Here is a 19,598-nt window from a genome sequence, read left to right on the forward strand (position 1 = left end):
AAAACACAAAAAAATACAAAAAACCCACAAACGGGAGGCAGAGTTTCGGATATGTAATGGGGGGTTGAACCCAAGAACCCCCCCCCCCACCTACGTCCTTGGTTTACATACAAAAGAAATATATCAAGAAGGGCTTATCTGGGGAAGGTGTCAAATAACTGAAAGTATAGGCATGTAAGACATACAAAACATAAATTCAAGGCTGTGGGGAAGGGATGACATTCATTCCCACCTTCCTTTCTAAGGCTAAAAAGTGTTAAAAATGAATTATTATGCAACAAATTCCTGTACATATTTTTCTTTTTATTTCAACTAAATTGTGGCATAGTTTTTGTTATATCTGACATTTAGTGCTCACTTAATCTCTGTTCAGCCATTTTTCCCATCATCACAAATGAAAGTTGAATATGATTCTGAGGAAAGTCCAGAAAATAGTGATGATGAAGGTGGTGATGATGAACACTTGAAGCCTCAAGAGCACTCAGATTCAAATTCATATAGGTAATTAAACTTTATTTTTCTGTATGTATAGTTTTCCACCAGTAAAACAAGAAACATCTAAGAAAGGAGAAAATTTCATGTTACCTTACACCACACACCTACATGTGCATACAGTGCATGTGTTGAGTCTCCCTCAGTTTGATACTAGTTCTTAACACTATCAGGTTCTGTTGGAGGATCTCCTGACTTTCAGAAGACATACTTGAGAGGCACAATTATACAGTTAAAGCTTTGTTACCTGGCATTTGATTATCCTGAATGGTCAGCTAATCAGCACCACCCAGCAGGAAGTTCCTCCTCGGCCACTGTATTAGTTCACCCCACTCCTGTCTTTAGCCATTCCAGAGTATCTGACAGTTCGTGTTGCCTGCTGATGTTATCATCAGATGCCTCCGTACCTCTCAGCATGTCTCAAGTTATCAGAAACAAGCTCTGCCTGAGTGGTGTGAGGTGGCTGCCTGTTGCATAGGACTGGAGGGGGTGAAGATCCTACCGGGCAAGCAGTCACAGTGGCATTCCCTCTGGTTCCTTTTGATTAGGGGACAGGGCAAGCAGCTTTAATATCTGATAGATTTGAGTAAGCAGCAACTCCTATTCTCCATGAGTGTCACATAGTATTTATAGTAGTTATATGGTTATAGTGAAATTCTACAGAACCATGTATAAAAATGTTCTTAAATTATGAAAGAATTCTACAATAAAATTATAGTTTTCAGTAACAGTTTCAGTAAATTTTGGAAATGTTAATCATTCTTCAAGTTAGTTCTACTTGTCTGTTTGCCAATATGTAGTATTTAATAAGATAGAGTGATTTGCCTCAAGGAAGAATTTTATGATCACAGAAAAGATAAGAACATAAGAACATAAGAACTAGCCTGCTGGATCAGACCAGAGTCCATCTAGTCCAGCATTCTGCTACTCGCAGTGGCCCACCAGGTGCCTTTGGGAGCTCACATGCAGGATGTGAAAGCAATGGCCTTCTGCTGCTGCTGCTCCTGAGCACCTGGTCTGCTAAGGCATTGTACAAATCTGAGACTGGCAAGGAGGATCACAGATTGGTGGAAGAAGCCATAGATTGACTTCTCCTCCATAAAATTTGTCCAAGCCCTTTAAAGCTATCCAGGTTAGTGGCCATCACCACCTCCTGTGGCAGCATATTCCAAACACCAATCACATTATCGCTATGCGGAAGAAGTGTTTCCTTTATTAGTCCTAATTCTTCCCCCCAGCATTTCATCAATGAATGCCCCCCTGGTTCTAGTACAGGGAGAAAGAGAGAAAAAATTTCTCCTGTCAACATTTTTTTCTACCCCATGCATAATTTTATAGACTTCAATCATATCCCCTCAGACGCCTCTCCTCTCCAAACTAAAGAGTCCCAAACGCTGCAGCTCTCCTCATAAGGAAGGTGCTCCAATCCTTCGAATCATCCCTCGCTGCCCTTCTTCTGCACTTCTTTTCTATCTCTTCGATATCCTTTGGGAGGATGTGGCGACCAGAACTGAACACAGTACTCCGGCATGCGGTCAGCACCACTGCTTTCTATACGGGCAAGACAATCTTGCAGTTTTATTCTCACCTCCTTTCCTAATTATCTCCCAGCATAGAGCTTGCATTCTTTCAATCACCGCCATGCATTGAGTTGACATTCCCATGGAACTATCAACTAAGACGCCTTAAACTCAGTCCTGGTCTTTTGTGACTGATAGCACTGACCCCTGTAGCTGCAGTATGTGAAGTTTGGATTTTTTTGCCCTCACGCGCATCACTCTTTACATTTCTCGCCACATTGAACTTGCATTTGCCATTTCTGGAGCCCACTCACCTAATTTATCAAGGTCCGCTTGGAGCATTTTCGCAATCCTTTGTATTCTTACTCAATTCCTACATAATTTGGTATCATCTGCAAACTTGGCCACCACACTACCCACCCCTACTTCCACATAAGGACATGTGAAAAAAAATTCTAATTAATGATGAAATGATTAGACTATGACAATAAGCTTGGCCAAAAGTATGTGAAATGAGCTATTGTTCAAATTTAAGGGCATGAATACATCCAAGGATGGCTTTGACTTGCCTCTGTCTTTCAAATTCCAGTTTAGTATGTTAATATTCTGACTTTATGTACATTCAATAATGTTTATAGAAGCCCTGTTGATTATTTTGAGTACTTGGAGAAAAGTACTATGGTCAGGATTTTAGTGGCTAAAATTTTGAATCAAGGGAATGATTTTGGCCAGTGTCTTATTCATTGTCAAGTACAAGCAGCATATGTTACACTATAATATAAGGCAGTGGAGGCGAACCTTTGGCACTCCAGATGTTATGGACTACAATTCCCATCAGCCCCTGCCAGCATGGCCAATAACATCTGGAGTGCCAAAGATTCGCCACCACGGATATAAGGGAACATTTGACTATAAAAAGCAAATATTGATTATCATACATAACACTTTTGACTCTAAAAAACAAATATTGAACTGGTTCTGGTGGGTTTTCTGGGCTGAGTGGCTGTGGTCTGGTGGATTTTGTTCCTAACGTTTTGCCTGCATCTGTGGCTGGCATCTTCAGAGGTGTATCACAGAGAAAAGTCTGTTTCACAATGTGTCTAAGTGAGAAGGGAAAGTTTAGTGGGGTATATTGTCCACCCATGGATAATATACCCCACTAAACTTTCCCTTCTCACTTAGACACAGTGTGAAACAGACTTTTCTCTGTGATACACCTCTAATGATGCCAGCCACAGATACAGGCGAAATGTTAGGAACAAAATCCACCAGACCACGGCCACACAGCCCGGAAAACCCACCAGAACCAGTTGAATCCGGCCGTGAAAGCCTTCGAAAAAATACTGAACTATGGCAGAAAAGACATTTTTGAGACTCCAACTTTTTGAATATCATCAAAAATTTCAATAAATATTTATTTCATTTAGTTGGTCATTGATGAGACTGTCCATGGTTCAGCTGGTTCTTCATAATTTGAAGATTTTCTATCCTTTGGCTGGGCATGATCTTTCAGGTAATAGTCTGTCTTTGTAATCAGTTGTCTTTTGTAGAACTCCACAATCTAAAGTTAGTTATTTATAAAATTTACAGATTCTTCTGATTTGTTTACTTGTATATGCTTTACTTATGGTACATACTTTGTTTATGGTAATACTTTAAAAAATTAAAAGTATAACTATTAGGCTTATTAATGATTCTTAATTTGTGGAAGACTTGTAGCTTAGTTTCTGACTACGTTTTGTATATTTTCAATATAAGGTATGAGTAAATATGAGTATAGCTGTTAAGAAAAATTGTTTTTGCCTATTTTCAGATCTTCCAGTTAGCTCTCCACTGTGTCACTCAGTTCTAAAGGTACTCCAGCGCTGGGAACAAGTTCTTCTCAGACGACTTGAAATGCATGGTGGCCCACCGGAAAATTTCATTTCTGTTCATAATTCAGAAGATGCATCTTCTTCAGGTCCTGCACTGCTCCGTCACAAAGCACTGCTAGAACCTACAAACACCCCTTTCAAGTAAATATATACAGTGATTGGAGTGTATTGTAACTATATGTCATTCATGTTCTTTAGTAATGTGTGTGAAATCTGCTTTTTAAACGCATACTTTTGGGTTTGGGTGGTTCAGTCACCTTAATCTAGTGGTCTTCAACCCTTCCAGATTTGGGACCCACCTTTTATGTTCTGGTGTGACATCATGGAACTCATTGTGCTACAAACACATGATGGGCAGTCACTTTTACATTTGAGCCAAGGGACAGGGGAAGAAGAGCTAGGAAATTGTGACCTCATCAGTGTCAGGGCCAGGACTGCAGCAAACCAAGAAAGCCAGGGATAGGAACACTAGTTGAACACTAATAAGAAACACTCTGTGTAACAAATAGCAATGTAAAGTTAAACAATAAACAATTGACTGAGTTGTGCATGCATAGACATCCAGGGTGCCATAATTTCTGATGCACTTAACACACTGAGAAGAAGCAGGGCAGTGAGGCTACTCAAAGAGGGACAGTACTGCATTTGTGGTAACATTTTTTTTAGATTGCTTAGGACAACTGTCCTGCTTCCATGTTCCTATTATCATGAGTGAGCAGTGGCACAAACTGTGTGTGGTCGGTTTTCGACACATGTCCACCATTATTCTGAATTCCTAGGCCGTAGGTTTGTCTGCTTAAGTGACAATTGCCTACTGTGGATGTTTTTTTAGATTAGTTGGTCGGGCACTGCTGCAGTTCTTTCCACCTCTAGACCAGGCCTCTCTTATACTGACTGCCTTTTCTGATGAGGAGGCTCTGCTTTAGTCCCTTGTGAATCTTGTCCAGGGGAGGCAGATGCTTCTTTCTCCAAAACCTGACTTTTTGAGTGTCAAGCATATTTGCCATCATGACATTTCTTCTTTTCACATAACAGCCTGACTCATCACACCATGTCCACCTAGATGGACGACCTTGTAGCAGTTTGGGTTGCCTCAAGGAAACCCCCTACTAGAAAATCTTATTCAGCTCGATGATCTAGGTTTGTCACTTGGGCAGTACCCTAAGGGCTGGAGGCTACCCCTGTCCCATTGACCAGGGTTTTTTTTAACCTCCGTTCCTTGAAGAGCTCTGAGCTGGTTAACTCTTCTACTATGGTTCACTTGGCTGCAATCTCTGTGTTTCGTGATGGGGTGGGTTTCCATTCATGGTTTTCTTCTAAAAGGTTATGGAAGGCTTAATACCAAGGTTCCTCCTGTCAGACCCTCAGTTCCTCAGTGGAGCCTCAAGCAATGGCTAACCCATTCTCCTTTGGACTCTGTGTCTTCATGCCCTTTAACATTGTTGTCATATACAACAGTCTTCCTGGAGGCCATGGCCTGTACTCTCAAAGGCAGTGATTTAAGACATGTGACAGTCTTCTTCTGTATTTTCCAGTGGTTCTGCAACCTAATCTTGAGCACTTGCCTAAAGTGGTGTCCTGGTTTCACTTATTCCAGAACATGGTCCTCCAGTGTTTAAGGACCCCCACTCACTTTCAGACAGAGCTATGCATGCCCTGGATGAGTGTAATGCTCTCTCTCCCAAAAAGGGGTTCCAGTGCTCTACTCTGATGGCTGTGGGTAAAGCTGTTTTGCAATCTGTGTTTTCACTGTCAGCTCCACACCCACCTCCACAGCAGATAAATTTGCCATTCTCCCATGTGGGACTACACAGAGGCAATAAAGATGGGGGGGGGGAAGCGTTTCACTTACCTGCAACTGTTTGTTCATCAAGTGGTCCTATGGGCAGGCACACATCCCTTCTCCCTTCCCCCCTGTAGGCTATCATCTAGCATAAATGGTTGGCTCCTCGCAGCAGCAAAGGGAAAACTGGACAGAGAGATTGTGCCCCTCCCCTTGATCCTGTGATGCTGGGTAGGAAAATCCATTAGCCAGGCGCTTGATTGGGGGTGGGGGGCACTCTGTTCAGCTGACACTCCAAAAAAGCTATCTAAAAGTCTCACGGCTGGCCTGCGCAAGTGCAGTCCCATGTGTGCCTGCACAGAGGACTACTCAACGAACAAACAGTTACAGGCAACTGCAACACTAAATGCACAAAGAAAGGTCATTTTTTACAAGTACAGTGAGACTTTCTAAAATATCTGCAAATTAAGAACATAAGAACATAAGAAAGAGCCTGCTAGATCAGACCAGAGTCCATCTAGTCCAGCACTCTGCTACTCGCAGTGGCCCACCAGGTACCTTTGGGAGCTCACATGCAGGAGGTGAAAGCAATGGCCTTCTGCTGCTGCTGTTCTCGAGCACCTGGTCTGCTAAGGCATTTGCAACCTAAGATCAAGAAGGATCAAGATTGGTAGCCAGAGATCGACTTCTCCATAAATCTGTCCAAGCCCCTTTTAAAGCTATCCAGGTTAGTGGCCATCACTACCTCCTGTGGCAGCATATTCCAAACACCAATCACACGTTGCGTGAAGAAGTTTTTCCTTTTATTAGTCCTAATTCTTCCCCCCAGCATTTTCAATGGATTCCCCCCGGTTCTAGTATTGTGAGAAAGAGAGAAAAATTTCTCTGTCAACATTTTCTATCCCATCCATAATTTTATAGACTTCAATCCTATCCCCCCTCAGATGTCTCCTCTCCAAACTAAACTGTCCCAAATTACGTGCATGTTGTTTTCATTTTATATGTGTAATTTATCATCAGATGTAGCCCATACAACATTTATTATGTGGAGTAGTGATACTACATTACTCTTCATATCTTCCTCTTTCTGTTTTAAATTTGTAGTTCTTATTTTGTTCTAGAATTGCTTAGATGTTTATCTTCCTCTTACAGGTCTACAAGTCACAGTTCTCTGTGTGTGAAAAGGCTGTGGCAATATCTCATTAAACAAGAAATCGTCCAGGAAACCTTCATCAGAAATATATTTACAAAGAAAAGACGCTTAAATGAAGTATGTAATACTTCCCTGTAAAATTACCTACCATTAATTATGTCATCAGTTGAACCAATGCTTAACAAAACATTTGATCTTTATGCCTTTTCATCTTTCTAAAATTATTGTCTCATCCCATTATCACAGTTGCCAATCACTTTGTCAGTGAATGTGTAGGAATCTTTGCGTGCATTCTGGTACTGCAAATGAGTATAAGAGAGTAAGGATACAGGGATATTATTTATTTATTTATTTATTCTTTCAATTTATAAACTTCCCCATCCCCTAGGGGCTCTGGGCGGTGTACAACATTCACACATACAATTAATTAAAATCAATAACAGACAATATAATACTAAAATCCGTTAAATTAGAAATAATGGATCATTCCTTCTTTACCTTTAAGTTTGTATCTGACAATTAAACAAGCTACAGATCTACTGATGACATCCATTAATACCTTTATGTATTCATGGAGATTGCAGATCAGTAATGCACTTAAGTTCTGTTCCCCAAACACATGCACACACACAAATACACAGCAATTCGATGGCAATCACCAAGTTACAATTGTTATTTCTGGCTCTTCGTAGTGTTCTAATTGTCTGTCTCTTTGATTCAGTGTGGAACACATTGTTGCCATTACACAGTCAGATTTTACCTTTTACTTGTAACTAACAGCAAAGCCCATTGCAGGGATGGGGAGAGGGTGCCAAGTTGAGACCCAGTATGAGGGGAGGTGGAATGGGGAGGCTTGGGATGCGAGGAGGGTGGGAAGGTGTGGCATGGGTGTGGAGTGGGTTGGAAGGTGTGACTTGGGTAGGGGAGGGTGGAAAGGTAAGGTGTGGGCTGGAGGAGGGTGCCAAAGTGAGGCTTAGGGTGGAGGTGGGTGGAATGAGGACACTTGGAGTGGGGGAAGATAGAATGGGAGGTCTTGTGGTGAGAGAGGGTTAGAAGGTGTGAAGGGAGGATTGTAAGGTGTTGTTGGGGCAGGGGGGGTAGAATGAGAAGAGGTAAAGATGGAATGGGGAGTCTTGTGGAGGGGGATGATTACAAAGTTTGGTTTTGAGTGTGGGGAGGGTTGTAAGGTATGGTTTGAGGTTGGGGGAGCATTGGAGTGGGGCAGGGTGGAAAGATGAGGTCTGGGGTGAGGTGAGAGAGGAATGGGGATGCTTGGGGTAGGATTATGTGGGTAGAAGGGCTTCTACAGGCCCTGGGAGCACTGTGCTGCTGCTCCAAGGCAGGCTGTTGGGGTGGGGGAGGCAGGAGGCCTTCTGCAGGCCCTGGAAGCAACGGGCACCCATGTGTCAGTGCTCTGAGGGCTGGGAGCGGGCTGTTGGAGCAGGAGGGTGGTGGGCAGCCCAGGGAGCAGTGGGCAACCAGGCACTACTGCTCTGCATTCTGGAAGCAGTGTTCTGTGGACCCTGCAAGCAGCTGGCAGTGAGGTGGCACTGCTCCATGGCCCATAGGTGCCCTGTTGGGGTGAAACGCACAAGGCCTTCCGCGGCCTGGGGAACAGTGAGCAGCAAGGCACAGTACTCTGTGGGACGGGGTGAGGTGGAAGGGAAGTGGGAGGGTTTTTGGAGGCCTGCGGAGCAGCGAGTGACAAGGCACCACTGCTCTGCCAGCAGAGATGGGCTGGTGGGACATGCACCTGGGTTGGAGGAAGGCGGGAGAGGGGATGGAATGTCTCCCACCAAATCCCTAGTTGGTGTAGAGTTCATTGTTGCAACATTCCATTCCTTACTGTTTTATTGGTTAGGTTGCCTTTTTTCATGTTCTATTTATCTTCTTCCATTTTTCTTGCACCTCTACTTTTCCTGTTTTTTTTTAATGTAACATGAGTAATTAGAAATTATGCATTAGAAAAAAAAACAGGTTTGGTTGTCTCTAAACAGCTAGCTTTGACCCAGGATTACACACTCCATTAACCGAACTTCATGTAAATATATGTGTTTTTTGGATTCACCCAAGTATACATATAGTTCAAGTAACAGGAGTTTATATAACAAAAATATTCTGCAGAACACATTCTATCAAAAATAATTAAGGTCTGTATAAAAATTAAGTAAAGGTTTGTGTGGTATCATCTATATATAAAAAAAGCTAACAGTGACTTTGTTAGTCACGCCGTAACGCCGAAACGGCTGGACAGATCGTCCCCAAATTTTCACATGATGTTCCTTCCTGTTCTGGGCAGGTAATCGGACCTTCAAATCGCCGAAAGTCCATACCTGAGCCAGGTAAAACGTCTTTTTCCTGGCACACCAGGCCATGAAGCTGGCCGTATTTAACTGTCACCTTTAGAATGTTCATGCATCATGTCTGTGGCCTGAGGGCTTGGTATGAGGGCTTAGCATGTTCGTGCAGAGGGGCAGAGATGAGCAGTGAAAACAGTAAACAGGTAATACTGTTAGCTAATACGAGTGGAAGTGAAACACATACACACTTTGCCATGTGAGACGTCAGGTGGGGTTCCCCCCTTTCACACGCAGGTAACTTTCACTCTCTGTGCCTCACCCACTGCTACCACACAATACACATCCAGCACATCCTCACACACCTCACTCTGCCCTCTCTCACATCCAACCACCACTTACCACTTCCTCATCCATATTCACCACAGCTCTCTTTTACTAAAAGCAAGCTGGAGTTTGCCTTTTTCTTCTAAGAAAATCCTGACGGGTGGAGGTGAATAACACTCACCGGCTCCAGCTTCTTTTGCACATGGCCCTTTAAGAACCCAGGGAGCTGGCCTTGATCTGAGCGCCTCACCACCCTGCCTCTGCTGCCTGACTGGGATAGCCTCCTTGCCCCAGTGTCACCGCCTCAACTCTGCCCAGGACTGTGCGTGTCAACCAGCCTCATGGACAGCGGGATTTGCACTCTGGACAGTTCCGTTGTGGAATGGAAAGGGTTACATTATACTAAAAAAACAAGACACTACCATATAAAAATGTGAATTGAAAAGGGAAAGAGGGATTCCATTTGACCACCCCAAAAGGCTATGCTGCGGATTATTGGACCTGATGGACATCTGTGTGGGTTGCAGACTGTGATGAGAAGGACAATTGCCACAGCAACGCGTGGCCAGGCCCCGCTAGTTACCTATAAGTTTCGTTGCGCTTCATTGGTCCCAGGGAGCTGATCTGCTGCACAGTGTAGCTTTAATTTCACTATACTGGACAGGCCTGTGTCTAATTAAGCGTATTGGAGCCTCATGAATGGTGCCTTACATTCAGTGGAAGAAAGGTGGGATATAAGTTCTACAATTAGTATAGTAGAATCCATATCCAGGCCATAACATTGATAGGACATATCAATGTCCTAATGTACTGATGATTAGCATCAGTTGTTGTACTGAAGAAGCAAAGCTATTTAACTGATCACATTCTGCATTTCAGTCATCATAGTCTTCTCACTTTATTAAAAATCATTACCAGATTGATAGTTGGCATCTGATAATGAATAGCACAATACCACTAACCAGGGTGTACATGTTATTTTCATGATATATTCTTGGCTGTTTTATTTGTTTAAAACATTTGTAAGCCAGATAACCAGGGTCCAATATTGTGTGAGCATATAATGTAGACACCATTCAATAAATCTGTTTAGTATAAAAATGATGATTACAAGTACGTACTTTCTGTCTTCCTGAAATGGAGAATTCAGCCTTTATTGTCTGCACTGTCTAAGGGTATTTTTACATGCTTCTGAATGCTGTAAAGAATAGACCTCAGCACAATAGGCAGAACAAAAACTAGGTTATTTTGTCAGATTTCTTTAGTATTTGTAATATGTGAACGAAAGCATTTGCCCATCACAGTTGTTTTTAAAGGAAAATATTGAGAAGAAATATCATTGTTTGAAATATTGTCTATTATTGTGGCTTTGTACTTCATTACACTAAGTGAAATGTTAATACTTTTTCATAAATTGTTTACATTGCTGTCCATATTTCGTGTTATGGCTCATACTGTCTATTGTCATGTGATTATTCTTTTTGGTGTAGTCATTAGAAGAGCAAAATGAACCTATCAAAAGTACCCCAGTTGAAGAACATGGAAATAAGGTATATATAGTAGTAGCAGAAACTGTTAAATGTAAAAAATATGTTTCTTGCATGCATATAATATAAGATATAAGAGTATTTACTTGACTGGGAACTGTGAGGACAAATATATCTAGGGAGGAAATAGAACATATACATTTTAGCTTAGCTCAAAAATTGATACATGTAGAAAGAAATTAATTCAAGACGTTTCTATGCCACCTCTTCAGAGACCATTTGGTGGGGGCCTGCAGTTAGAACCACCACAATAACAAGCTATTAAAAATAACACTAGAAACCATTAAAAACAAGATGCGATAAACATAACAGAAATGATTGTTGTAGTGTAGCATCACCACAGAATATTTTAAAGTACTCATCATTTTTAAGTAAAGATGTGGAAGAAGTTGGTAAGGAAATTGTCAGAAGGAATGGTTTGGAATGATATGATCAAAACAATGAGTAGAAAATATCCAACAAGAAGAATCATCTAAAGTAGAATGCAGTGGCTTAAGGATGAAAGCACTAATTTAGTTCTTGAAGAGCTAAAAATAGACCAAATAAAGCAGGCATTTTTGCTACCTGCTTCCTCTACCAGCCTAGCAGCCATTTTTGAGAGTTAGTACAACTTTTGAATGGCACAGGAAGTTGGCATAATCTGCTGTGAACAGAGGAAATCCACAAAATGACCCTTCTGCAGACTTCCTTGGATAGTAGGTTTTTATAATCTGATTCCATATTAGTGACTTGTTTCTGGTTAAGCTTGGATATTTTATATATTTCATAAGCATTTTAATAGGTTGGCATGTTTACATTTTGTGTTTTCAAAAATTTCTCATTTTTTCAAACAAGGAATTAAATGTAATAATAATTTGACAAATTAATCTAAGGTACATAGTATAATTATTAGTACTATTTTCTGCTAGATTATCTGAGAGCGTTGGAAGTTACAGTGATGCTTTACAAAATGAGAATATTTCGATGTCTTTTTAAAAAATGCAGATGGAGTATGATATGTGTTATTCAGGAAGTAAAGCAAGAATCATCCATAAGGAATCTGACATTATTACTGCTTTTGCTGTCAATAAGGCAAGTATAGGCCACCTTTTCTTTTTACAGTTCATTGAATATTTTGAAATGGTGTTATGATAGGCTGCTAAAAAGAGAGAATTGCTATCATAGCTGCAGTCTCAGATTTTTTGAAAAAAATGGTTGGATCCTAGAAAGCAGAAGTCTTCAATTTCTGCTCTTGCACTGAAGGTTCTTTTTTGCTTTTGTAAGCCTTAAAACACAGTAGTCTCCACCATCTTCAAGAGTCTTGAAGATGTAACCATAGCAATGTATCATTTCAGTGAATAAGGCACTGATTAATTACCATCTCCCATCTTCACTGGCACTCTGGTGCCATTTTCTGTGGATATGCCCTGTCCAGATCTCTTGCCCTAAGAAGATTAGTTTTCTAGAGCCCATTGTATTTTTTTGTACAACAGGCTTCATTGCTAGTGTAACATAATGTGATCTCATCCCCTGAACCCTTACTTATGATACTAGTCCCAACCCAGTGAGAATTAGGTTTTGATATGATGGTTACAGATAGGCCTACTGGGTCCCTGAGAGAAAATAAAGGAATTCTCAACAGTTCACTGTGGTTTTCTAGCAGGAATGTTCCCAAGGTTCCACTTTGACAGGTTCATGTGGATTGTGGAAGAAGGCGCTTATATGTTCTGCTTTTTTTGCTGCCACCAAAATATAAATTTATGTTTTTTTCTTAGCCCACAAAAATGATTCTAAACGGACACCACCTTGACTGGGGAACACAGAGACACACAGACAAAAATAATAATAAAGACTGGAGAGGTTTAAAGTTGAACACAAAACTTAAAACTTTTATTGCTGGCTTAAACAGAGGCTTCTCAGATCAACTGGAGAGGAAATAAGCATATTGGTTGCAGAGAGTTCGCTTAAGCTTAACGGTTACAAATAAAGTTTGTTTTAACACTTAATGGTTGCAGGCACTGTACTTCACTTAAGATGTTACTTTAGGAAAAAGATGTTTCTCAAGATGTTTTACTGGAGGTTTTACACTCCCTCTTCAAAATAAAAACTCAGTCCGCTGTTCCTCCTCCCAAAAATAAAACCACTCAGCCTACGCCCAGTGGGATTCAGGCATAACAGCCTCCCTCTCCCACACTCCCAAAATCTGGCTTCTCTGCCACAGGAGCTGGGCCTCCCAAGACTGATGTTCACTATGTTGGAGGACAGGCTCACAGATTGTTAAGAGGTTTCCCTCAAAAATAAAACAAAAAGAAAAGACCTGAGGGCGGACACACGCCTCCAAGACTCAGGGTTTAAGGTGATTGAATAGCCTCTAGCTATTCCTAAATCCCACAGCAGTGAGAGAACTCTGCGGATTCTCTACACTCTGCCTCAAAAGTACCTGAAGGCACACAAGCTCAGTCAGAGCCAAAAATTCAAAAAGCAAGAACTCCTCAGCACTGGCTCTGACAGAATTTATAGCATCTGCTTGTTTTTCTCTGGCCAATCAGGGTTGGCCAGGGCTTAACTCTTTAAGGGGTGGGTCCACCCTGTAACCTGAATTCAGGCTAAATGCATTTCGTCACATGGATACTTTTCAATTAATTGGGCCTGCTAGCATGGACAAAATTCTTGGAGAAGTGTTGTCTGCCCTTTGGATCTATGTCTTTTATGGTTGGTAAAATTCATCACAAGTAACTTGACACAAATGTTGCCAATTATAGACAGTTCATTGGAAATAGTTGTAATGCCATCAGCCTTGAAGCCATCTGTTATGAGACCTTTATTGAAAAAGGGAAAAAAATCCTTCAGAAGTGCTGATCTGAGTAATTGTAGGTTTGTCTCAGGCTTTTCTTTTTCAGGAAGGAATTCCAGATGTTCCTGGATAACACTGGTTATCTGGATACATTTCTCTCTACTTGTGTTAGCTATGGCCCATAAAGTGCCTCAGTTGCCCTGTTAGATGATCTATACCAGTTGACCAACATGGGAATGTCCTGTTGATCGTCCTGAATTTCTCAGCAGTCTTTACTACCATAGATCATAGTATCCTTCTGTACTGCCTGACAAAGACAGGTCTGAGCAGACTTGTCTGGTGCTGGCTCAGCTCATTCCTCAAAGGCAGTATCAAGAATGTGGTTCTAATAGAACTACTGTTTTACTCCATGGTTTCATGTAATAATAGGCATTAATAAAAACCTTTAATAGGCATTAATAAAAAACAAACAAAATTGAAAGCAAAGAAACAGTTCAGGGGTCTGAAATACAGCATATCAACATATCAGAACTTCTCCCAAAAAATCTGCAACCGTCACCAGTATCATGGATGATCTATTATTTAACAGAAAACAAGCCCAAAGATTAGGAGTGGAATGCCTTAGCAAAGGAGGGATAATACAATGAAAATCAGGTCTAAAGTCAGCATATTTAGGACAGTCAAATAAAATGTGCAGCATCATCTCAGGAGTATTGGTGCAATAAGAGCAAACCCAGGTTTGTACAGGGATCCTCGAAAACGCCCTTGCAGTTAGGCTGAGGAGAAAGAGTTACACCTTTGTTTGGGATTGTATAGAACTTTTAAATAAGCCATTTGCACTTTGGTTGGGATAATACTGAAGTATATGGGTGAGTATGAAACCCCGACTATGAACCAAGAGTTGGAGTTCTTGATTAAAGAGATGGGATTTAATAGTTTGCAGTATTTCGTTGGGGGCTAACATGAGCAAAGCATCCCAGGAAAGGTCTAGAGTGATCAGTTTTTCTCAATGTGGAGCCACCAGTCAGAGTGTTGGGTCTCAGGGAGGGCCAAATAACGATAGCTATTTGCATCGGTGGAAAAACAGAGTCTGATCAGGAACTTGAAAGTGAAGAGCCAGGCTCTTGTAACCAGAGGATAGTGGCCAGCTTTTAGACACAAAGTTGCGTAAGATACGCAACGTGGAACTCCAAATATTTGGTGGAGAAAACTAGATTGAATTTTTTCAAGAGAAGGAGCCCAATCACTGATCCACAACAGGATCCCATATAACAGTTGTCTTTTTAACAGGGGGTTTTAACAGGAGTTTTCTTTGTTCTGGCTGTGTGCTTGCCTCAGGCTTCTAAGAGGTGGGGCTTCCTATTAGCTGTGTGACTCCGTCTCTGGAAGCAGCGGCGCACGCCTAACGGCACGTACAGTTGTTTCACTGAATAAGGACCTATCCTGAGGGATACTAGAAGGTACAGAAAGCTCAAGGGGGAGGCACTCATTAAAAGTAATATTTGAATATCTAAACAGAATTAGATATGAAGTCAGGAAGCCAGAAGGGAGGTGGGGGCTTTCTAGTGTTTTGCACTGAGTGTAACATGTACGACTATCTACCACTAGGAGTGAGTGTGCCCTCGCTGCAGTGAGCTCCTGGCATTCAGGGAATGTGTGCGTTCTCTTGAAGCCAAGGTGGCAGACCTGGAGAAGCTCAGAGAGGGTGACAGACAAGACTTTCAGGGACCTAACAGCCGGGTCCCACTCCCAGGGTGACATCTCTTCAGATGTCATGGAGAATGAGGGTCCGGGGGACAAAGGGTGCCAGTCTGAGGTGGTGGAAGATGCTCCCTTAGATGGGACCCCTTCCTCAGCTGGTGATCAGCTATCCTCTCGCACAAAGGATACCCCTCGGGGAGATGGGGGGGGGCTCCTTGTAGTAAGCGATTCGATCATTAGAAATGTAGAGAGTTGGGTTTGTGAGAGGCATGATGACAGCATGGTGACTTCCCTGGCTGGTGCAAAGGTTACGGATGTCACACTTCATCTAGTTAGGCTGATAGACAGTGCTGGGGTGGAATGAGCAGTTGTGCTCCACATTGGCACCATTGACATTTGGAAATGTAGCTGGGAGGTTCTGGGGGCTAAATTTAGGCTGCTAGGTCCAGAACCCCCAAGGTGGCATTGAAGTCCTGAACCCCCAAGGTGGCATTCACAGAAATGCTACCTGTTCCACATGCAGGGCAAGCTAGGCAAGCAGAGATACAGAGTCTAAATGTGTGGATGAGAAGGTGGTGTAAGGCAGAGGGTTTCAGATTTGTTAGGAACTGGGGAACCTTTTGGGACAAGGCGGGTCTGTACAAAAGGGACAGGCTTCATCTTAACCAAAATGGAACCAGGCTGCTGGCACTCAACGTTAAAAAGGTGGCAGAACAGCTTTTAAACTGATCCCTGGGGGAAACCCAACAGGAGCTGAGGTGACTTCGGTTCGGAATACAGTATTTGTGGGGATGCAGACAGAGAGGGAGATTTTTCTAATCAGAACCAACCAGGGGAGAGATTATCCTAGATCTAATTCTATGTGGAACCCAAGAACTGGTACGGGAAGTCAGTGTTGTTGAACCGATAGGGAACAGCGACCACAATGCTGTCAGATTCAGTATCTCTGCGTGCGAGCATGTACACTACTAGTGTAGTTACATTTGCCTTCAGAAGGAAAAATTTCTCAAAGATGAGGGGGATAGTGCGCAGGAAGATGAAAGGGAAAATCAAAAGCGTCAAAACTGTCCAAGATGCTTGAAGGTTATTTAAAAACAGAGTAATAAAAGCTCAGCTAGAATGTGTTCCACAGGTTAGGAAAGGCAGCATCCAGTCCAAAAGAAAGCCACCATGGCTAACAAGGGAGGTTGAGGAAATTATCAGAAAAAAGATGTTTTTTAGAAAATGGGAGTCCAGCTTGACTGATGAAGAATATGAGAAGGAACACAGATGATGGCAAAAGAGAAGCAAGTTACCTGTGAGGGGAAAAAAGGGTTCCAGCAGGCTCTTTCTTATGTTTCACCCAAGAGGCTTTGTGGGCAAAGGCGACCTCTAAATATTTAAAGACTTTAACCTGCTCGACTAACTTGCCATCCAGCCTCCAGTGGAGGATTTTAAAGGTGTTAGAGAATACAACCACCTTTGACTTTTGAGGATTGATTTCCAAGATGTTAAAGGAGAAATATTGGGTACATTTGGCTAGTAGATGATTTAGACCTGTCCTAGATCTAGATAATAGGAGTGCATCGTCTGTGTATAAAAGAACAGTACGTGATTCATTCCTTAGGGTTGGACTATGAACATTGGATGCTCTTAGAGCAGGGGCAAGGTCATTCAGAAAGAGATTGAAAAGAACAGGGGCAAGAACACTGCCCTGTTTGATACCTTTGGATATTAATAGTTTAGGAGATAGTATTCCTGATGGGGGACATTTAATTTGGCATGTAGTGTTGCTATAGAGAGCTCTAATTAGTAGCAACAAACAGGGCTCTAGGCCAAGGGTTTCCAGTTTTTGCCAGAGCAGCTCTCTACAGACTGCCTTGAGGATAAGGAAAGCTGCATATAAGTTGGACCTGCCCGTCTTAACATACTTGGTGATTAGAGTACAAAACAGTGCTCTGTGGTGGAATGGCCTTTCCTGAAACCAATTCGCTCAGGTCCAAATTTCTTCTTCTCAACAATCCAAGCAATAAGCCTTTGTGGTAAAGATTTTGCATATAGCTTTCCGATAGTTGACAGGAGGCTGATGGGTCAATAATTGCTGGAATTGGACGGGTCACCCTTTTTAAAGATGGGAACAATAATTGCATTGGTCCAGGCAGGTGGAATGAAGCTTGTTTACTGCAGAAAAAAGTGTCTAGTAAAGGGAACCTTCATTCAGAAAAACTTTTAACCATCCCTGGAGGAATGATGTCAGGGCCAGGGGTTTTGTGAGGCCGTAATATTTTTAATATTAAACTTTCTCATAGATCATGTATAAATGAATATTTTGTTTTGAGATAGTAATGAAATTGAATATATTTTTAATATTAAACTTTCTCATAGATTATTTTTTCTTACAATTGTTGTGTTTCAGGCCAACAGAAACTGTATTGCTGTAGCTTCCAGTCATGACATTCAAGAGCTAGATGTATCTGGAATTCTAGCTACACAAATTTATACTTGGCTCGATGATGACTTAGAAACAGAAGCTAAAGGGTACTATATTTTAACTTCTACCATTTGGCTGTGTCTCTTCTTGCACATTGCAGTTATATTCTCTTTATTTTCAGAACAGTGCTAGTTCATCAGAATATCCTGCTTATTCTTCTATCTAACTATGTCACATGGTTGTCTATTTTCAGCTCATTTCTTCCTTCCCTTCTGCTTACTCTGCCATGCCTGATACACACAATATTGGTATTTCAGTGAACCTGTGTGGACTGAGGAAACCATGAGCCCTTGGCAGCCATTTGCTTACTCTCACAAGATTAGCCTGCCTTTTTCTTGCTGTCTGCTTAAATAGTCATCAAAAACCTTATAATTTGAATTTTGAGAACCCATCATATCTTATGTGAGCTTAAAACATTAAATACTTCAATGCCTGTTAAGTGAGACAGATTTGCAGATGGAATAAGACACCACTGTTCCTTTCACTGGAAAAGAAGATGTGATACCTGCTGCTCATAAAGTACTACCAGTCCTCATTATAGCGTTTTTCTTTCTAGATTGGATGACTACTTAGTTATACATACTCGTGATGACCTGACCAGTATTCAGGGAACAACACCATATACTCACAGCAATCCTGGCACACCAATCAACATGCCTTGGCTTGGTAGTACCCAGACTGGAAGAGGGGCTGCTGTGGTAAGTTTTTAAAAATTATATAATACCCCTCTTATTATTCCATGAATACTAATATTGAATTCTGTTTTACAGTTAATAAATTAATCCTAGTGTTAAACTTTTATGTAACCTTGCTCGGACAAATGTATTTGATATGCAAAATATCTTGAGCAACTCTCAGCATTTTGAATCATGCATGAATTCACAGTTTTAACTGGTCTTTTGTTAAGAAATCAAGAAGCTGTTGGCTCACATCATAGATCAGCTATGAACTCAATGAATTTCCTTATTTCATTATCTCAGTGCCCGTGTGTACTATCATAAACTGTACTATTGGGAAGTTAGACTGAGAATGTATATGAAGTGCTCTGAGTATCTAAATACTTGGTGGTTGTGATATTAGTACAATAAGTGATGATTAGGCGTGGTCTTGGAATCTAATTCATCATGTACATATCTGAACCAGATGGATTAAATGTGGGTTTGACTTGAGGTTTTCATCATTGCAGAATAATTCTTTAAATATACTACAGGCCTTGTGGCCTGACTGCAACCAGGGTGAGTTGAGACATTCTCTCTCACCAGTCTTCTTTGATATGACTGAAACTGTTTCCCTTAAGAACAGATTGTGAGAAGAAGACAAAGCCTTCTTACATTGATTTTTCATGTCATGCAGTGGTCAGAACTGCTCAAGCCTGGTACAATCCATGATTTGGCTTGCCTTTCTTTCTTCATGGTATACTGATAGTTCAACTCATTTTGTCCCTTCTTTATTGTCTCTCACACCTCATTTGTTTCCTTATTAAATCTTTTAAAGAAACATGAGACCAGTGGGGTTTGGATCTGACAGTTTTATATCTGCAGTAGCTTTCTGGCCATGGCCTTCTACTTTCATAGGCTCCTTTTGTTTTTAGGATTGTCTTGGTGTTCTTGTTACTGAGTGACGACCTGTAGAGAAGAAATCAAGACTATCATGCTTTCCCT

General features: G+C 41.5%; 1 protein-coding gene across 2 annotated transcripts in view; it reads left to right on the forward strand.

The window, feature by feature from the left end:
* DMXL1 (Dmx like 1) overlaps positions 1-19,598 on the forward strand; it is a 122,602-nt gene that overhangs the window by 83,282 nt on the left and 19,722 nt on the right. For both annotated transcript variants that reach the window (XM_048503688.1, XM_048503687.1), the window contains 8 exons: positions 374-501; positions 3,440-3,525; positions 3,826-4,027; positions 6,822-6,939; positions 10,937-10,996; positions 11,978-12,064; positions 17,863-17,984; positions 18,494-18,635. In XM_048503688.1, coding sequence (XP_048359645.1) covers positions 374-501; positions 3,440-3,525; positions 3,826-4,027; positions 6,822-6,939; positions 10,937-10,996; positions 11,978-12,064; positions 17,863-17,984; positions 18,494-18,635 — 945 coding nt within the window. The remainder of the gene's footprint in view (positions 1-373; positions 502-3,439; positions 3,526-3,825; positions 4,028-6,821; positions 6,940-10,936; positions 10,997-11,977; positions 12,065-17,862; positions 17,985-18,493; positions 18,636-19,598) is intronic.

This window comes from Sphaerodactylus townsendi, linkage group LG07 (genome assembly GCF_021028975.2).
Source record: "Sphaerodactylus townsendi isolate TG3544 linkage group LG07, MPM_Stown_v2.3, whole genome shotgun sequence".
Taxonomy (NCBI): domain Eukaryota; kingdom Metazoa; phylum Chordata; class Lepidosauria; order Squamata; family Sphaerodactylidae; genus Sphaerodactylus; species Sphaerodactylus townsendi.